Genomic DNA, 12,265 nt, shown 5'->3' on the forward strand with positions numbered 1-12,265 from the left:
TAAATGGGAACATGTATCCTCAACAATCAATCAAACATGTTGTCTTCTCTTTTCTCCTCCTGAAGAAACCTGTTCCTTGCTCAACAAGCAGAAGGATGTTACTCTGCGGTTACGAATTCAACAAGCCTGCGGGCCAAATGTGGATTATGGTATTTATATTGTAGAATCTTATTAATAAAGTGGTGGTGTCTTTCATTGTTAATGGTCTACTTTTAACTATCAAGAAGTCATAATTTGGAGCAGCCATTTTGAACTTATTCATAATCAGTTAGATTTTTTTTACCCTCCCGGAGTGATATTCTTCTAGTTTACATGGTGCTGCTTGTTGGTGTGTTATTGACCCTCTGGTGTAGCATAATAGTTCATGGCTCCTGGAAATGGATCTGGATCAAGGAGTAAGCAGAGCCAAAGGACTGAGATTCAGAGAACATTTCCATGCTCCTCACTTCCACTGTTTTCACTCTCAATCCTTCAAAAAGCAGCATGAAGCCAAACTACAGTCATCTGCATGGCCCCATACTCAAAACCCAGGGGCTAAACACTACAGTACTGTGAAATGGAGTGAGGTGAAAGTTTTCACAAATGGGGGAAAGGACTGCTTGGAAGCTTACTGTTAGCCCTTCGAGGTAGTCCAGACAAGAAGAGCAGCCGGGTGCATCAGCAGAATCTTTAGCATAAAGTTACATTAAGCAGATTCTTGAAGACTGGAAGTATTTCTCCCATCCTCTCTTTCTAGTCTTCGGAAAACTAGGGAGGGTCCCCTCTGAAACACTTCCTGTGCTTTTCCCACCCCCACAGACTGAGCTGCCTCTCATCAGCCCGTTGCCTAGGTAGGCTGCAGGTCCTCCTCTTGTCTCCCAAGGTCATTCCAACAAACCTGTAATAGTATCTGGGAATGACCTTGGGAGATGACGGGACAGGGGGCAGCTTAGCCTACAAAAGGAATTCAGGTGTGGCAAACGTCTCCCAAAAGATCCTCCCTTGTAAAAGGGACAGGCAAGTAATGTACTTCCAGTCTTGCAAGATTCTGTTAATGCAAGCTTACAATAAAGTAGTTTTAGTCCATCTGGCCATGCGTCCTGTCTGGACTACCTCACATGACGGATAACACTATCACATTCATAGAACCATGGCGCCTCAAGAGAAAATACACAATTTGCTTCCATGTACCCCACAATGGAGCTAGTACTCAGTGGCTCTACCTGAGGGATTCTGGACTGCCATAAAGATCCAGCCTGGAAGTGCCCATAGTCTAGGTGGAAACGTTAACAGTACCTGTCCCAAAGCTGTTTTTCTGAAAAGCAGCTGGACTTTCTTGGTAAGAAAGAAAACCCAGTTGCCTTTTAGGGTTGCCAGGTATCCACTATTTGAGTGGACAGTCCACTTTTTTCACATTATGTTCACTATTTTTTTTCACAAAATAGTGGACATTTTTTTTTATTCAAAAGCTTTATGATGAAATGGTACGTAATCTAAAGCTGTACAGTCTACTTTTTTTACTACTTAACACCCCCCCCCCCCCGCTTGTCCGCTATTTTTTGGAAGCAGACCTGGCAACCCTAGTTGCCTTTTGGAATAGCATGTTTGGAATAACGATGACTGGATGATTGAGAATCCCCATAGACAACTAGCAGCACCTGTGCCTCACTGATTATGCCACTCATGGTGAAAAATAATCAGCTGTCTTAACGAGTATTGTTTCTGTCTTTGTTCTTAAAAGTCTACAAAGCCAAGTTGCTTCGCATAGAAGAAAAAAATGGCAATGATATCTATGTCATGGATGTTTTAGAAGTTGTTAAAAGAGGTAAGAATTTTTCCCTAAAGCAAAGCAAATATTAGATAGTGAAACTTGAAAGTCTGAAAGTTCATTTGAACCCCATTTTAAAGTTCACATTAGTTTATTTGATTTGATTTATTCACGTGCCACCCCCTCTTAATTATTGACAATGTACAATAAAATCAAACAAAATAATAAATGCAATATAGCAAAATTACTATTGGAATAGGGAAAAAGAATAAAGAGCAAGAACAGATGCTGAATCCAGCTGATATCATCCATACCCCCAAATGTATCTGAAAGGAGCCCAATCATCCTAACTCAAACTCTTGAAGCTTTCTAGAAGGCCAGTAGGGTGGGAGTTACCGAGATATCGGGGGAACTTAGAATAAAATAGAATAGAGCTGGAAGGGAACTTGGAGGTCTTCTAGTCCAGCTCCCTGCTTGAGCAGGAGAACCTATACCATTTCAGACTTCACCTACCTACTGAATCTCTATGGTCAGAATGTCAGTGTTTCCTAGAATTTTCCTTGCGTAAGAGAGCTGTAGTTCTCTCAAAATGTAAAAGAGGGCAGCCATTAAAAACCCAGTGTCTCAAGTGTCAGTAGAAAATATTTTATTGCACAGAAACTCACATTTCTATGGAACAGCAAAGTACTCCCCATTGGCAGTCAGATAGAAGTTCTCTCAAAATTATTATTATTATTATTTATTAAATTTATATACCGCCCTATCTCCCTTACGGGACTCAGGGCGGTGAACAGGCGATACTAAAAACCACGATAAATATATACAAGTTTCTGTTCTAAAATCAAATTAAATAACAGGCCTGTTCTAAAAACACCCCATACAAAACCCCCACTAAAACATAATCAAACTACGCCAGGCCGGCCGCACGGAATAGATGGGCCTTCAGGGCTCGGCGAAAAAGGCGCAGGTCCACAACTGTACGTAGGTCGGGGGGTAGGTCATTCCAGAGGGCAGGAGCTGCCACAGTGAAGGCTCTCCCCCTGGGGGTCGCCAGCTGGCATTGTCTGGCTGACGGCACTCTAAGGAGGCCCTCTCTGTGGGAGCGGACTGGTCGAAGGAAGGTGTTTCTTACTTATAATAATGTGCATGATTGAATATTTCCCAGAAATTTTTGTAACACTTTAAGATTCATCATCCTCACAAATGTGTTTCAGTAATTCCTTCAAACTTCCCTTATTCGTACCTTTATGAATTATCAAAAGGAATATGGGATAGCATGCAACTTAACAAATCAATGTTTCTTAAAACAAAATTTCCCTTTTAATGCTTCTGGTTACAGTAAGGATGCACAAATAGATGCAGGTCTGGTGTATTCTTTTGCTTGTAAGAGGAGCATGCCTTTAAATTGATCTCTTCACTCTTTTTTCTGTGTTTCTGTTTTAAATAAGGATTCAGGATTTTATCTGTGAGGATGAGGAATTAGGGATGAGTTACACCAGAAAAAGAGGGAGGAGCCATTTTTATCATTCTATCAGTTTTTTGTATCCTGATCAATCTGCTCCAGTGAGTCAGAAGATCCTCCAATGAGTGTGGGAAGGATCTGTTGCCAATGGCCTCCCTTTCACTTCTGTTGACAGGAATCTTCTCTGGATGATCCACAGACAGATGATGCTAGCCTGAAAAGTGCTCCAGTACTGAGATAGGGAACTGGTTATTCAGTTTTGCAATAGTGGCGAATATCTGTAGCTCGGGTGTAGGATGAGGGCGAAGGTTCGTTCTCCAAACTTGTGGGTTGGTTTCTAAATATTTCATTACCAGGCTAGGTAACACCTTCAGTGGAAGTTAGGTGATGTCTGTGTTAGTGCTCTTCTATTTATAAGGGCTTCAAGTGTGGATGTGTCAAGTGAGGGTCATGTGATGAGTCTTCAGAGAGAGGCTTGTGATGGGGATGTTACTTCAGGTCAGGGTCATTGGAAGGTGTGAATTATCAGTGGGTTGGGGTGAGTCATCAGTGGTTTTTCAGTGTCAGGTGCTACAGTATCTGTTGTGGCTTATAATTGACCATTCGGAGGAAAAAGGTAGAGAAGAAGGTTTGTTTTCCCCAGGGTGATAAATATGGTTCAGTAGCAGTTGAAGAAAGAACCAATGCACTCACTAAATACAACTATTCCCTCTTCTCTGGTTACATAACATTACTTGCCAATGTACAGCAAGAACATTTCCCTATTGAAATGTGTATTCAGATTTTATCTAATTTCTGCAGGCACTGACCGAAATCCACAAGCAAAGCCCCGCCAGTATGTCAGTCAAAGGAAATGCCAAGAGGCTCTGAATCTGAAGGTGAACAATGATTATCTGATCTGGGGTCTCAGAAGTGACCTGTGGCACAAGAAAGATGAGTACGTATTTCACTAATTATTTTTAACTTTCTAAAATTTTATAGACTTTGTTTTTTTGCTATCAAATCCACAGAACACCTAACAATATATCTATAGTATCATAGAATGTTGTGTTACATCTTTGAAAGCAACCATAATCTGAATCTATTAATATGATGATGATGATAATGCTATCCGTTTAGTCGAATCAGCTTTTGGCAATGTTATGGTTCAGGTCCCAAAGGAGTTTTTTCAAAGGGATTTTGTTGCCTTTTGAAAAAGCACTTTTGGAACAACAATGACCTGGATGACTGAGAATCTCTATAGACATTTAGCTATGTTACAGGTCTCTCCACATCTTCTGATCTTGCACTATTTATTTGAGTTTTTCTATGTTCTGGCTAGTGTCCACTTTGATAATGTTCAGCCACCGTGTTCTTTGATGACCTGGTTTTACCACTAATTCTTCCAAACATAATTGCTTTCTCTAGTGAATTCCCCATGACGTGGCCAAAGTAAGTGAGACGCAGTTTCGTGATTTTGTCTTTTAGTGACATCTCTGGTGTTATGCACTCCAGTACTTGCTTGTTAGTCACATGTGCTGCACCACAGCTCAAACAAGAGATTTTCTACCTGCATTGCTTTTTTAAGACCTAGCTTTCACAACCATAATTAGCTTTGGGGAACACAATAGAGGGGACTAACCTACATTTGGTTGGTTGTCCTTGTTTTTCCATATTCGGCTCATGTTCATCATTACTGTCCAACCCAGTGCAATCTGATGTTTTATTTCTGGGCTGCATTCACCACTGAGTTATTTGCAATCCTAGGAAAGTGAAGTTTCCCACACATTCTCTCTCTTCACCATCAGTTTCTATTTTGATATTTCCTTTCCTTACAGTAGTCATGAGCTTCATTTTTTTTATGTTCAGGAAGAGACCAATATTCTTACTTCTTTGATTTTATTTAAAAGATAACAGAATAAGAGTTGGAAGGGACCTTGGAGGTCTTCTAGTCCCTATACACGTGGTGGTGAACCTATGGCATGTGTGCCACAGGCGGCACGCAGAGCTGTCTCTGTCGGCATGCGCGCCATTGCCAATGATAGAGGGATGCTGGGCCGAGCTGCTCCCCTCCCCCCCTCTGCACATGTGGAGTCTGGGAATAGGCAAGAGATCTGGGCGGGGTGAGGCTATAAAAGGAGCAACTTTGGGTGGGAGCAGCATTTGGTACAGACAGCGAGTGACTGAGCACGAGCCGACAGTGGTAAGTTTCAGTGGCCGGCTACGCAGGGGAGGAAGAGGAGGAGGGGCGACCTGGTGTCTGAAGCTGCCTCGGCTGGCCGCTGGCCTCAGCAGGCCCCAACAAGGCAGCATTCACTCACCGGCTGCCCAGCCTCATGGGGCGGTGGCGAAGGTGGCGAAGAAAGGCACATAGTGGAGGGGGGGTGGCCTGCCTGGTGTCTGAAGCTGCCTCAGCCTCATGGGGTGATGGCAGTGGCGATTGCGGCGGCAGCGATAGCAAAGAAAGGAACGGAAGGTGTGTGTGGCCTGCCTGGTTTTTAAGCTGCCTCGGCTTTGTAGGGCAATGGCAGCAACAGTGGCAGTGGCGGCGATGGTGAAGAAAGGTGCGGGGTGGGGCAGCCTGTCTGGTTTTTAAGCTTACCAAGATTTAGGTTGTACTCTACATTGCTAAATGCCTTATTGAAATCCAAGTATACCATGTCCACAGCATTTTGCTGGTCCACTAATTTAGTCACTTTGTCAAAGAATAAAATAAGAAAAACATGATCTGTTTTTCACAAACCCATTTTGGCTTTTGGTTGTAACTTTGCTTGCTTCTAGGTGTTCGCAGATCTGTTGCTTGATTATCTTTTCCACGATCTAATCAATAAAACACATGTAAATGATCTTTTGATATTCTCAAGATTTTTTCGATGATCCAGAGCAGATTTGCAATATGGTCATGGGTATCACAACCTCTTGAGAAGCTGGCTTGGACCTCTGGTAATTCCCTTTCAATGGTTAGTGTTAGACATTGTTATATAATTTTAAGCAGAACCTTGCTGATGTGAGAGATGAGAGCAATTGTGTGATAATTGGAGCAATCAAAGGGAGAGTCACCCCTTTTTTTGGCAGTGGAATGAACACTGGGCTTTTCCAATCCTGTGGCCATGAGTTGGTTTCCTAGATTTTCTGGCACAGGTCTCTAATGACTCTGTGTGGCACAGGTCTCAGTAATTCTGCAGGGAAAGTGTGAGCACCTAGAATCTTGTTTGGGAATTGGCTCATCACCCATATGATCTCTTCCTCAAGGATGGCCAGTTCTGAATAGAATAGAATAGAATAGAATAGAATAGAATAGAATAGAATAGAATAGAATAGAATAGAATAGAATAGAATATTCTTTGAGGTCTTCTAGTCCATTCCCCCGCTCGAGCAGGAGAACCTCTACCATCTCAGACAAGTGACTGTCTAGCCTCTTCTTAAAAATCTCCAGTGATGGAGCGCCCACGATTTCTGGAGGCAAGCTGTTCCACTGGTTAATTGTCCTCACTGTTAGGAAGTTTCTCCTTAATTCCAGGTTGCTTCTCTCTTTGCTCAGTTTCCAACCATTGTTTCTTGTCCTGCCCTCTGGTGCTTTGGAGAATAATTTGACCCCCTCTTATTTATGGCAGCCCCTCAAATACTGGAATACTGCTATCATGTCACCCCTATTTCTTCTTTTCTTTAGACTAGCCAAACCCAAATCCTGTAGCCATTCTTCATATGTTTTAGAATCCAGGCCTTGGAGACTTCTTTCTACTTCTCTTTCCTCCTCATCCTGAGGCTGGGCCCCTTTGCTACCTGCTTGCAGCTCTTCTGTATATTCTTACCATCTGTTCTTGATTTCTTGTTGGTCAGACAGTTCTTTCCCTTACTTGTTTTTAATGATGCCTCTACGAGCAATAAATGATACTCTGATTTTTTTGATTTGCATAAATGCATTCCTGGGGTGAGCCTTCATGTAGTCCACTTCAAGCTGTTTACATCGCTCATCCCAGTAAAGTTCATTGCCCTTCCTTGTTGCCCTCTGGAAAGCTGCATTTAGTCTTCTTGCTTCTTCCCATTTGCCTGCTGCCTTGGCTGCTTTTCTTTGCTCAGCTATTTTGATGGTTTCATCTGAGAGCCACCTGCACTTTTTCTATGGCTTCTTGTGTTGTATCTTCTGTGATTCCAATAATGTTTGATTTAATTTCATACCACAGTTCCTCAGGCATCTTGTCAGCAGTGTCCAGTAGTTCAAACTTATTTTTCACCTCTATTGTATATATAGTTGGGATTTTGGTGACATCAATCTTCTTTGGAGGCACTGCCTTTTTTTAATATATATATATATATATATATTTCCTTTTTTACTTTACAACAAACAAAATACATTTTTTTCTTAACAGTACTGTGTTATATATCTCATATATATTATTTACAGTTATTTACATAAATTATCATACATTTTTATTTCTCTGTTCTAGCCAAAGGCACTGCCTTTTTGATGGTGCACAGTTTGACTTTAATCTTTGCCACTAACAATTCATGATCTCAACTGCGATCAGCACTTGGATATGTCTTAAACGCAAGGACTGAGCTGGTCAATCTATGACACATAGGGCATAGTCAATCTGATTACGGTGAAGTTCATTTGGTGAGGTCCAAGTGTGTAAGCGGTACTTGAGCTGTTTGAACCATCCATTCATGATCCTAAATCTTGGCAAAATTGAACCAAACAATTACCTGCCAAAAGACCCTCTCACTTAGTTCAAAAGAACCAGTGATGCCTGTCCCTGCTTGTTTGCCAACTTTTGCATTAAAGTCGTCCAGAATGTAAACAATGTCTTTTAGGGGCACTTGTTTCATTGTTTATTGGACCATGACATAAAATCCCTCTATTTCCAGATCTGTTGCAGTAGTCATTGGGGCATAGACTTGGACAACTGTGATGTTGAGGGCCTTGGCATGAATTCTTGTGATCATAATTTGGTCACTGACCATTGAGAAGCTTTCCATTGCTCTAGCAGGTTTCTTACTTATAATAAATGCCACTCCATTTGTTTTCCTAGTATCATGTTCTGAATAATAGACAGTGAAGTTGTCAGACTGGAAAAAAGCTATTGTTCAACCAGTGTAGTTCACTGACACCAAGGAAATCGATTTTCAACTTGATCATCTCACATTTGACAATATCTAATTTACCCTGACTCATTCCTCTGACATTCCATGTGGCTATCTGATGTACAACACAGACATTTGTTTCTGCTATAGGCTGCCTCAGCAATTGGGATTCCTGTTATCCTATCATTGGGCACCCTATCTGACGTGTTTGAGACAACTTTAAATAAATAAAATAAAATAAAAATTTTACATAGACCCTTTCTATAGAATTTTGAGTTTTTGGCAGAGTAGGTCACCAGGTCTTTCTCCAACCCTGTAACTCATTTTTTGACAGCTGCCCAGGGACAGCAATTGCCATGGTTATTGTTAACCTGGGCGATGATCGGCATGGGATTCTTTTTCTGTTATCTCATCATGATTCTGTATTTATGGATCCTCTTAGTCTGACTCCTCAGTTGAGACCTGTCTGGCTTGGGTGACCTGGTATACTTTCTGGTGGTATACCTCCAGCATAGCTCTCAATCTCAACAGAACACACAAGCCCCTTCCTCGCAACAAGTGGGTATCAACGTGGAGGGGTCTGTTAATATAAAAGTAATCATTCTTCCTCAGATTTATCAGATACTGCAGAAAACTTCTGTAGGTTAGATGTGACATTGTGGGGACGACTATGGAATAGCCTTAACTAGGATTTTTAGATTCCTTTATGTATGGGTAGCACCATCTCCTCAACCAGCATCTCTCTGGGAATATCTAAAGCAGTGGTTCTCAATCTTTTTAATGCCGCGACCCCAACCAGTCGTAAGTCGAGGACTAAACCGGTCGTACGTTGAGGACTAAACCAGTCGTAAGTCGAGGACTAAACCGGTCGTAAGTCGAGGACTACCCAACCGGTCGTAAGTCGAGGACTTTCCCTGCCCGGGAGCGCCACGCATGCGTGGTTCCGCCCCCTGCGCCAGCCGAGGCGTAGCTGGCAAGCGGCAGAGACGGAGCAGGCTGACCACCAGCAGGCCCAGCCCAAGGGAGGTAAGGCACCCGCCGGAAAAGGGGGAAAAAAATGGCGGACAGCCTTGCTTGGCGACCTCCATGAAATGGTCGATCGACCCCAAATGGGGTCCCGACCCACAGGTTGAGAACCACTGATCTAAAGCTTTTGCCCAGATGCTTCAAGCCACACAGTCGGTATGCTCTATGTCCTGCTGAAGAGCTGCGCTTGCCTGGAGGGGTCTTTTCTATCACAATCTCAAGTTTCCCAGTGCCTCCAGATTTGGCCTGCAAGGATCTGCACATGTGAGATCTTTCACTCAGCAAAGAATGAAAGTTGTCTGTATTTCTTTGCTACTATCTAGTGGTTGCCCAAATTTTTGCAACCCAGACCTACTAGGCCCATCCATCCCGTTCACTTTGTGCTGAATTATTTCCACGATTATTTTATAGCACAGACAGATCAATAGGGGAAGGGTTGCATCTAGTTGTTCCTCTCTAAACACTCAACATGTGCATGAAAGAGAGTGAGTAGATTATCACTGTATGTTTACGAACATACATCTATTGTTTTAGGTATTTTTGGAAGCATTAGAGATGATACTCATTTACTTCAAAAATATCAAAATACTATTTGGGTGTTTTAACTGTCCAAAGGAACATAAGAATTTTCTCATTTTTATCTAACACTTCTTAAAGTCTTCCTGAACTTAGCTACCACAAGCCTGATGCATTCTATTCTCGTTGCCTGATTGAATTTGAGATATTCTAGCTGTGGGCTGTTGGAGCTGTTTTTCATTCCATTTGAGTTCCACAAATATACTTACTATGTTCTGTTGATAGTATACATCTGTAGCCAGTGCTTTTTTTGAAAAAAAAAAAAAAGGTGCCGGAACTCACACACGTCATACAACCCGCCTTGCCTACCCTACAAGGTTCCATCCAAAAAAGGTGCCGGAACTCCGTTCTGGCGTTCTATGATAAAAAAAAGCCCTGTCTGTAGCATTCAGATCCAATTTTCTGTTCTACATCTCAACTGAAATGCGCAAATTCTTAGACTGGGGAGAAACAATCTATGAGATAAAACTGATTTATCATTGAATTCATTCATTCGTTTGTCACATCTGTATTACTGCCAAATCTTACAACTCATAAGGGTGTATTTTTCCATTGTTGTAGCAATCATGTTTTATGGCAGCAGCCATTTGAATTTTCCAGAATTCAAATTGTTGCAGGATTCGGATTTTATAGGAAATAAAAGTTTCTTCTCTCATCCTAAAATCAAAATTGAAATTAAAATGTCATATTCATAGGATGAAATAATTAAAAACTATATTTGGATTCAGTCCAAGCCCAGAACATTGCTCCAACAGAAGACAGTTGAACTAATTTCCTTGCAGGGTTAAGTTTTAAGCTATCCTCTTTCCTCTTTCCAGAATTTCCTACATGATTACAAGGAACACCTGGATCGAGAGGTGGCCAAATGAAGATGAATGTCAGGATGAAGAATTCCAGAATTTGTGTGAAGAGTTTGCTCAGTTGTCTGACACACTGACTATTTTTGGCTGCCCTACTTAAAGTTTAGAAGAATCAATGATAGGAAGGAAATTCTCAGAAGACAGATTTTTGAGCCAATACATATATCTTACTTTTCCTCTTGATTTTTTAGTTTTCTATCATCTTGCTCTGCTATTTTTCTTCTGTTTATACATAAAATAAATAATTGATTTATTATTTGGTGTCCTGTTGATTATTAATAAGTAATGATGTTTCAGGATTACTATTTTTTTTCTGATCCATCTAATAATTGAGATTATAAAGTACAGTTTTAGTGATGGATGAATGGGTAGGTGGGTCAATATTAACTGGGACTGGTGAGGTTGGGGGACAGAATTAGGTGGCACAACTCAACAAAATGCAGAATAGAAATTTACTTCCTTGTAATTTTATCCCAGTAATTTGAATAGATAGCTCTCTGCATTTTGCTGAGTTTCCACCAAAGGCAAAACTCAAAGTGCTTTTTCATTTCCTGCAAATTGCAAAGGCATGCCCATATATAATTCTCCAATGCATATAGTTTTCCATCAATTACAAATTGCATAACAAGTTGATATATGGGTCACAAAAGAAACATTGAATATAATTTGCAGCTATCCCCACTTTAATGTTCTTCAAAGTTATATATAATGAGCAGTACTGGCACAATGGTTAAAATGCAGCATTGCAGGCTAAATCTGCTGTTAACCCCAGCAGTTTGATTTTCACGGGCTCCAGGTTGTCTCAGCCTTCCAGCCTTCCAAGATCGGTAAAATGAGGACCCTGATTGAGGGGCAATATGCTGATTCTGTAAATGCTTAGAGAGGGCTGTAAAGCACTGTGAAGCAGTATATAAGTCTAAGTGCTATTGCTAATGTACAGTGCTTTTTTTGTAAAAAAAAAAAAAAGTGCCAGAACTCACACATGTCATACAACCCGCCTTGCCTACCCTACAAGGTTCCATCCCAAAAAGGTGCCAGAACTCTGTTCTGGGCGTTCTATGACAAAAAAAAAAAAAGCCCTGCTAATGTATAAAAAAATGAGAAATACTGATTTTAGAGCAAAAACCAAGTATTAATCAAGGAGGATCAGAGTACTGACTGTCTATAGGTACCCTCCTCTGAGAAGCTTTTTTAAAAAGATGTATTAATATATGTAGCGCCACCCCCGAAGGGACTGCTAAAGTCTGGGCCCGCCTGACCTCCTCTTCGCCTGGCTGCCAGCCCAAGGGGTCTCTCATGTTGGCACCTCTGCCTGACAGGGCACGTAGCACAGTGATGTTCAGTCACGATTGGCCGCCACGCACATGGGGCGGTGATGGTCGATCTCTTTTGACGGTAACTCACGTGAGATGATGATAGTTGACCTCAGGCAGTAAGACTTATAGGAGATGATGGTAGTCAGGTCCTGGTAACAGCAGCTGGTGTACAACAATAGTAGTCAGTCCCTAGCAAAAACCAACCTGCTTAGGA

The 12,265-nt window shown here is 41.5% G+C and overlaps 1 protein-coding gene across 1 annotated transcript in view; it reads left to right on the forward strand.

The window, feature by feature from the left end:
- LOC107287994 (venom factor) overlaps window positions 1–10,952 on the forward strand; it is a 97,050-nt gene extending 86,098 nt beyond the window's left edge. Inside the window, exons 38-40 of the mRNA XM_015816564.1 lie at window positions 1,721–1,804; window positions 4,011–4,146; window positions 10,694–10,952. Coding sequence (XP_015672050.1) covers window positions 1,721–1,804; window positions 4,011–4,146; window positions 10,694–10,835 — 362 coding nt within the window. The 3' untranslated portion in view covers window positions 10,836–10,952. The remainder of the gene's footprint in view (window positions 1–1,720; window positions 1,805–4,010; window positions 4,147–10,693) is intronic.
- The last annotated feature ends 1,313 nt before the right edge of the window (window positions 10,953–12,265 follow it).

This window comes from Protobothrops mucrosquamatus, unplaced genomic scaffold (genome assembly GCF_001527695.2).
Source record: "Protobothrops mucrosquamatus isolate PMUCROS unplaced genomic scaffold, P.Mucros_1.0 scaffold467, whole genome shotgun sequence".
Taxonomy (NCBI): domain Eukaryota; kingdom Metazoa; phylum Chordata; class Lepidosauria; order Squamata; family Viperidae; genus Protobothrops; species Protobothrops mucrosquamatus.